Source organism: Triticum aestivum, chromosome 2B (genome assembly GCF_018294505.1).
Source record: "Triticum aestivum cultivar Chinese Spring chromosome 2B, IWGSC CS RefSeq v2.1, whole genome shotgun sequence".
NCBI classification, from domain to species: domain Eukaryota; kingdom Viridiplantae; phylum Streptophyta; class Magnoliopsida; order Poales; family Poaceae; genus Triticum; species Triticum aestivum.
In genome coordinates, this window is record NC_057798.1 from 579,888,847 (window position 1) to 579,897,502 (window position 8,656).

General features: G+C 44.2%; 1 protein-coding gene across 1 annotated transcript; it reads left to right on the forward strand.

Annotated features, from left to right (window-relative positions):
- The first annotated feature begins 6,936 nt into the window (after nucleotides 1–6,936).
- On the forward strand, nucleotides 6,937–8,444 carry LOC123039307 (uncharacterized). Its single transcript, XM_044462524.1, has 3 exons — nucleotides 6,937–7,109; nucleotides 7,230–7,728; nucleotides 8,142–8,444. The coding sequence occupies exons 2-3, from the start codon at nucleotides 7,330–7,332 to the stop codon at nucleotides 8,442–8,444; spliced, it is 702 nt and encodes a 233-aa protein (XP_044318459.1). The 5' UTR covers nucleotides 6,937–7,109; nucleotides 7,230–7,329.
- Nucleotides 8,445–8,656: the final 212 nt, after the last annotated feature.

Genomic DNA, 8,656 nt, shown 5'->3' on the forward strand with positions numbered 1-8,656 from the left:
AGAAATAAAATGTCAACATCAGTTGTGGGACATATTTCGGAAAGCACCACTTGGAAGAGTTGCCTTTGTCGAGAGGAGGCTTTCAGCAGAGAGGGCACCTGACTGCTACTGCATACATTTATGAGGGCCCAACATAGAAAAGTAACTTTTGCTGAGAGGCGGCTCTCGCAGAGGTGGCACCCAACCGATACTGCCAACTACATGTCTTTGCCGAGAAAGTACTCGATGAAAACTGCCACCTTATTGTCGTGACCTTACTGTTTAGATCCTGGCATATGGTATGATTCTCGAGTCTTTGTTGTTCACAAAGTACCTTTTAGCGGTGTCTCGGCATCGACATGTCTTTGTCCTGCGCTTCACATTGCCGGACATAAAAATCGGCGTGGACCGCCTCTGCCGAGAGCCCGCGCTTTGGCTCTCGACATAGCCAAAAGCACTCATGTAGATAGTTTTTCCAGTGGTGCATATAACAACTAGTGAGTGGTATGGGGGAATTTCATAGCACCAACATTTGAATAGGAACTAGGTGTTTGGAAACAATCTTGCAATTCCTTTAGACAGATAGACGATTAACAACTTGGGAGTACGTGGTCGGTATATGCGACGTAAGGGATAGCTAGAGGTCAGTCGGCTGAAAATTGATTTTGGGTCAGTCGATTTGATTTCAGCAGTCAGATGCAAAACCAATGCCCAGATGGCCTTCTTCAACCTCCTGCCACCCCTTTCTTCTTCCGCAAACGTCCCATATGTACTACCAGCCAAACCACCAGCCGGCACCGCCCATGGCCGGCAGCGCTCCCGCGTCAGCCTCGCCGGCCCACCCTCCCCTCACTGTCGCTCACTGCCATGATGGCACCACCCCTGGCCAACCCCTCTAAACAGCAAAGCACCCGACTTTTTCGGTGAGCCCTGCACCCCTCCCCCCGGGCCTCGCTTTGCTTGCTCCGACGCCGTCGCCGGCGGCCCCGGTACTCCGCGCGGCTGACGCTTTCTTCTTCCCAAAAGAATTGACTGGCCAAGATATCAAATTACGTCCAACTAAACCGGTGATGTAAATATTGCTGATCCGCTATATATCGATGGAGCTTGATCTTAGCTAGCTAGGTGGCGTCCGTCAAGTGACTAGCAGCATGTTGGTTCCCGCTGGGCAAACACACAACAGTTTTCTCTCTCTCTCCCTCTCTAATATAAACATATCCTTGTTGGAATTTGATCTCTGGTAACAAACCGAGAGAAGGGGGTTTGACCCAATACCTTTTCACGTAGGAGCCTTGATCGGAGGCCTCTAAACCAACTGTTGTGGACCCGGTCCCCAACCCCAGCACCTGATATAAAAAACAAGGAGATAGCACGTATCATGACCAACAAACACTGCCTATCGACCTAACTGCCCGATCCTAAAGAGGTGCTAAGGGGCTGGAAGACCGATGTCCTTCGCCGGCCGCCACGAGGGCAGTGCCCGCGGCACCGCTTCTGCTGATCGTCTTCAAAATGCCATGGTCTACATCATGCCTGCATCAAGCAGGCACTGTACTTTGCTCATACACATCCGTAAGTTCTCATGCTTCCGCTCTAATGAAAGGTGTTCTTATCATGAGATTAGGGTATGATAATGTTTGATCTTAAAGTGTTATTCCAACATTGGTATCTAGAGCACTCCTAATCTCTATTAGAACCTCAATTAGCCCCTTTAAAGGTATAATCACACATGTCAGGGTCTAATTACTCATGATTTATGCTAATTGCTTGTAATTAAGATCTCAATTTGGTCTGTTGACACCTAAAGAGCCATGATTAGGGTGAAAGTTTCGGTTAAGAGTCCAATTGCTTCAATCTAGTGCTAATCAGTGAGGTTTGGGACTTATGTTCTCTGTCGCTGTTTTATCACATTCATATTCAATTCGTACTAATTGGGCCTGGGTAGAAATTAGAAGGAGGGGAATTTTGGAATTGCAAATTTTGAGAAACCCTCTCATGCCGATTTTCCCCTAAGCCCAGAAATTTCCCATTCGAATTCCTCAAATTAAAGCCCCAAAAGAATGAAATCAAAGAAGGGAAGGATTTGGGGTTCACCTGTTGACGCCACGTCGGTCCCGCAGCAGCTGCAGCCGTGCGCCAGCACCGACGCCGCGACGCCGTCGTCTCTCAGGGCGGCGCGCGGAAAGGAACTGCCGGCGATGCCATCTTAAGGACGCGAACGCTGAGTGGCCTCCGCGCCGCGCACGTCGTCGTCAACCCCTAAAGCTCAGGCGCCGGTGTTTGCCTCCCCGGTTTCGCCGCCGAGCACCATGAAGTCAACGCCGGCAGCCATGTTCGACGGAGGAGCGCGCTGGACTCGGTCCGCTGCGCTGCTCTGACGAGCACAGCCACCGCGTCGCCATGGAACCAGGCGGCCGGCGCCGTCGCGCGGTCGTCTCTCTCATTCCGGGAGCGGAGAAATCGGCAGGAGGAAGGAAATGGGCTAGGGCTTCCCGTGTTCGGGAGTGTTGTCCCAGTCGGGTTGGATCTGAACCATCCAATTTGACCGGACGATCGTGAGCGTCTGCGAGCGCTGTGTTGATGTTAACGGGCCTACAGGCGATTACGTGATCTACCCCAGGTTAAAACAGCCCACCAGAAATGTTTCTTTTTTTTTAAAGAAAATCAGCTTCTAGGCTGGGCTTTTACGAGTTGCATTGGGCTGGTTTTTAGGCAGAAACTGAGTATTAAGCCCCTTTTTCCTTTATTTTCAGTGATTTTGGTGTGTATTAAAGTTTAGTTTTATGATTTACGCACTGAAAATTATGTGAAAAATAATTTTCATGTTCGAAAAGTTTATAATGGGAAACCGTGGGTCATTATGGGCCGAATTATGTTTTCAGACCATGTTTGTATTTTGGAATAAAAGGACAAATTTTATTTGGTATTTTCGACACGTAACATTCAATGTTGAGTATCATTTTAAATATCAATATTGAAAATTAATGTTCTCAAATTGATATTTAGTCTGAGAATAATGTGGCCCATATGTATGATGACTTATTCAGGCTTTTTCTAGTTTTCGGTGCACCTCATGGAGTTCGAAACCTTTCAAATAATGTCGCATGCACTGTTTAAATTAGAAAATGCTCAAAATTTAAGGGGACATAATGTTATGAGATGATGATGTCATTATATGGTATTCTTTTAGAGATAATCTCTTTATAGTATTTTAAAGTTGAATTATGAATGTTATAACATTTTTTTTGGGCCACAATTACGTGTAAATTCTCAAATTTCTGAAGAAAAAAAACGGACATTTTATTTTAGCATGAATTTTATGTTCATGTTACGATGATGACATTTCTTAATGATTTAATTATCACTAATGGGTTGAGGCCACCTTAAGGAAAATGTTAGTGGCTGCATGTTTTTTTTTCCACACTGCACCGTGTGGTCCGATAATTTTGAGTCATTATGTTAAAGTATTGTGTTAGTGAATTTTATGTGCTTTGACATAAAGTGGCAAAGGAGATGAAGGCTCAAATTTTTGGTTAATTCTCTGAACATGAATATCTTTGTTTGGAGAATCTAATGCGATATCATGGTCACATGTTGTCATTTATTTGACTATTAATGTTTACTAAGTATTATTATTGATGAAGCCATGATGTAATTTAATGTGTTGATTCCCTTTGCAGAATATTTGTGATTAATATTAATGTCATACACACTTTGAATGTCACTCTAATGTTTCCCTGCTTAGTGAGATGGCATTTTTAATGATAAACTCTGACATGTTTGATTCGTGTTATTGAAATTATGGTGTCAAAGTTTTGATGGCAAATGATCAGTGATGAATTATGAATCCATGTGTCTAATAACACGTTGAATTGTAGTATACATTGATGCTTTAATGCAATGTTGGCTATTAATTTAGCGAATTCCCTTACTGGACATTATGTAGTTTTAAGTTTCTCTAACCAGAACAGAACCAACTTAAAGCTTTGATTAAAGATTTTATGAGCATATGATTTATGGTGCATGACAGTATTTTAACCAACGTTGCTTATTGTCATGACCATTTTGAATGAATAATGTTCTTTCTCCGTTTTCAACCCAACGGTGATACGGTTTAGAACACGATTAGCTTGTTTTGATTCAGATCATTCAAGTTTTTTATTATGTTTTTTTTAATAATGATGATCATAAAATATCGTCTTTGTTTTTGCAATGGACTACAAAATGAATTCATTTACTTGATCACCGGCCTGATCTTCACAAATGGAAGGAGTGGACTTTCCTCATGTTTAAGTTTTCCTTTTCCTTCATCATGCACTATCTGAAGAGGCTCCGAGAGTTCCTATTGAGAAGTCTGTTGAGGAGGAGATAAATAGTGCAATTCCCATATTAGTACATGCTTTACAATGTTTTACCCATTGAAGACGGAATTTAAGGAGTTTTCTTATGAGGGCAATAATGAGTGGTGCATTACATGATTTTTTTTGTTTATTCATATGAATCTTTTGTTCTTTGTAATGCAAACATTTGATGTTAGCCTTGCTAGTGGTGAGAAATTCATGCCCTCAAGAATGAACTATTTGTACTAATGATGTGTGTTATGGCACTCTTAAGACGTAAGGGAAGGAAATAATGAGACCTCGTCGAAATTGTGATCATGTTTACCACATTTCGAGGGGGAGAATGGTATGTCCCATTGAATATGGGAAATGATGAATTTATTAATTCTCCAAGTGAGATGGAACCAACGAGAAGTCTTATTTTGGAGAATGAATGATTATAGTGAATGAAAAATCACATGAATGTCATGATTCCTTTTTATGAGAATTATATGTACTTTCTCCCTTATGATAATTATGAAGCACACATGAATGTTAAAGTGGAAAGCTGGCTAATCTAATGTTGATTATGATGTGATTCGTGGTTATATTTCTAACCAACGTCGTTTATAATCATGTGTCACACTTCACTAAGTGGCAAGTTTTTCATGTGGCTCATGGTTATATTTCTGACCAACGTCGTTTCTAATCATGTGTCACACTTCACTCAAGTGGCAAGTTTGTCAGTATCATGTGGCTCATGGTTATATTTCTGACCAACGTCGTTTATAATCATGTGCCACAACTCATGAAGTTCTTTTCCATCATCTGCCCAACGGTGTTGTGGTTTAGAGCTAAGATGATTGTCATCAAGATTTTGGATTTATTTTTTCATCTTCTAAAGTGATTATCGGGGAAACTGGAGCATATGAACATGAATCTTAAGGATAACTCCATTAGATCTTTGTTCATATGCATTAGATAAGTTTAAAAAAAATCCTAATGCAACACTTAGTGTTGAGCCTTAAGAATTTCTCTCTGATTGATTATGTATGTGAATGATCATCTTAGTGCCTTGTTGCCATATAGGATGAAAATTATGAGCTCTAATGATCTCTAAAACTCAATAGAGTTTTCTCAGTGAGTTGTTGTGACGCTTGTCTTGTTAGTATGACATGCCCTTATGTTGACTTATTTGAGAATGTATGTATGACTCAACCATACGGTTTCGTCATGGGTGAAGTTGACATAAGGTATGTTATCTAAAAAAATGCAATTATGAGATAATACAAGCGTTGGGACACTCATACTATAAGATGAGGGGGAGTAAGATCACTACCTTGTGAAGATGGAACATTTTGGCGAGCCAAGTAATTTCCATCTTTTGTTTGTAAGATGAAGGATCTTGGTGATGCCTCATACTTTGCTTGTATTGAGTTTCGCCAAGATATATGTCCAAAAGGAGTATACATTTTATTATGATGACATACATTGATAGAGTACGAAAAAAAATATTACGTGGTAGTACTCTATCGCATCTGCTAGTAAAGTCAAGGGCAATAAATGTGGGTATCAAGGAACCATTATGAACTGATCAGATAATGTTGGTTCCTTATGCTTCAGCTGTCATAAGCAATATGTGTATTCAAGTATGAACATGCCCTTGTTTTGTGATCGGGATAATTGGCAAATATAGAAGTAAGTCCAGAAATGGACCACTGGAAAAGCCGAGAAATGTCTTCCAGATATGCAAGAAAATAAAGTTTACATGCTCACTAATAAGAAGTCTAATAACTTCGATATCCTGGGATATTCAAATATTGTTTCTGCGAGATGTGTGGATCTTAAAGTTTCCACGCTATGTTACATCCTCACTTTCGCACCTGGAGCTATATCGTGGAAAAGCTCTATAATGACACTGATGGCATTAGAAATAATGCACTTACTTATGTGGCATGTCAAGAGGCTATTGGGCAGGTTGTATGTCAAGAAGTTTTATTCCTGAGTTAAGAGTGGTAGACAACATCTCTAAGCCACTTACTGCGATTATGAGCGTGCAGTTCTCTATGCGAGTAACAACAAGTCAAATGGCGTTGCCAAAACCATCGACAATATGTTTCATGTTGTGAAAGATAGAATTCAGGATCAAGCTATTGAAGTTGAGCGTATGAGTACGTCTAAATGTTTTACGGATCCGTTTATCAAAGACTTACCACCCAATTGTACGATTATGTTGCTAGCATGGGTTGCTGGAAAGTCTTGTTGATCCTGGAAATTAGGACCGTTGAATAATCCAACTCCCAGAAAGTTATATGTTTTCCATTTCTAGATAGAATGATATACTATAAGTATTGAGGTCCAGTAGCATTTGATAGGTCACTGTGACACCTTACTTTGGTATGATATTTCTATTACGAGTGAGTTTATAATGTTTGATAACCTTACGATCAAGGGGGAGAATGTTGGAATTTGATCTCTGGTAACAAACCGAGAGAAGGGGGTTTGACCCAATACCTTTTCACGTAGGAGCCTTGATCGGAGGCCTCTAAACCAACTGTTGTGGACCCGGTCCCCAACCCCAGCACCTGATATAAAAAACAAGGAGATAGCACGTATCATGACCAACAAACACTGTCTATCGACCTAACTGCCCGATCCTAAAGAGGTGCTAAGGGGCTGGAAGACCGATGTCCTTCGCCGGCCGCCGCGAGGGCAGTGCCCGCGGCACCGCTTCTGCTGATCGTCTTCAAAACGCCATGGTCTACATCATGCCTGCATCAAGCAGGCACTGTACTTTGCTCATACACATCCGTAAGTTCTCATGCTTCCGCTCTAATGAAAGGTGTTCTTATCACGAGATTAGGGTATGATAATGTTTGATCTTAAAGTGTTACTCCAACAATCCTCACCGACGAACCGACCTCTCTCCAGCAAACGAGTAGCCATCGGGCGAGCCCCAAGAAACCCAGAACCCATTGTCTCCCAATTCCAACCTTTCTCCCGAAGCCACCAAACCTCCCGCCGGCGAACGATGGATCCGTTCCACGACGGGCATCACGTGCGGCTGAGGAGGAGTACGCACGCGGCGCCCCACCCCGGCGAGGGCGGGGAGGTCGCCACCCTTGGCCCGCGCCGCGCGCTTCTGGAGGCGGCCGACCACGTGGGCGGCCTGCACCCAGGCGCCGCTGACGGCGGCTACCTCGCCGCCACGAGCTCGAATGCGCTGCCCGCAGAACACCACTTGCGGCTGAGGAGCCGCACGCACACGGCGTCCTCCCACCCAGGCGAGGGCGGGGAGGTCGCCAACCTTGGCCTGCGCCCCGCGCCTCCGGAGACGCCGTCGGGACGCTTCCTCGCCGCCACGGGCGCGCCGGTACCGCGGGCAAAGAAGCACCGCGGCTTCGACGACGACGAGCCGGGCGCCTTTCCGGTGAGTTCCTGATTTGGGTTTCTGTTCTTGTGCCGTTCGCCGTTTGGGTTTCTTTGTTTCTTGCGCAATTCTGTTCTCGAATTTCGTCGTGCGTTCTTGATCTGAAATTTCACCGTGATTGCGATCGTTTGAAGCTTGAACGAACTGGGCCTTCAGTCGCCCAGGCCCCAGGCACGATCGATTAGAGCGAGTTCTTGATTCGTCGAAAGATGGCTGGTTCGCCCGTTCGCGGACTCGGATTCTTGGTTTCTTGCCAACTCTGTTCTTCAATTTCGCCGTGCGTTTTCGATCACAAATTTCGCCCTGCGCAATTCTGTGATCGCGATGGCTTTGGGTTCTTGAGCGGGCGTTCCTTAATTTGCATCCCCATATCAGATCATTCGTGCTCATGTTTCTATCACTTTGTTTCGCAGCTCCCATCCCAGGAGTACGGCTTGCGGCGCCGGCGGGCAGGCGAGGAAGCCAAGGCTGGCTTCCGCTGCGGAGGCTACGAGTGGGTGCTCGACTCCCGACACGCCCAAGCACCGGCCGCTGCCGGCGAAGTCCCTCCACACCACACTGAACTTTCTGGTGAGAATGAGGATCCTCTCCTCCCCTGCCTTAGACACGCCATTTGTTTTATTGTCCAGCTTTGTCTGTTGATGTTAACTGAAGAGTTAATACCATTATTGATACATAAACTTGTAGGGGTGGGAACAGTTTCATACAAGAACTAAAAAACCCCACAAAATTAGCCCTCCAACTTGTCTGTTGTAACAAATTTATACAAAACAGCTGTGGACGCGACATTTGGCATGCCACGCTGGATTTTGGCACACGCCTTAATTTTACAAAAGCCCCCTCGCACTCTCTGTATTTTACAAAAAGCCCCCTCGCCCTCTCTCTCTGCATCGATTCCCCATTCGTAAATCCCTAGCCGTCGCCCTCC

What these genes read in the sequence shown, in the direction of transcription:
- LOC123039307 (XM_044462524.1), top strand. Translation starts at nt 7,330, where the DNA reads ATGGATCCGTTCCACGACGGGCATCACGTGCGGCTGAGGAGGAGTACG. An exon ending in ACGAGCCGGGCGCCTTTCCG is followed by an intron (nt 7,729 to 8,141) that starts GTGAGTTCCTGA and finishes TTTGTTTCGCAG; the next exon opens with CTCCCATCCCAGGAGTACGG.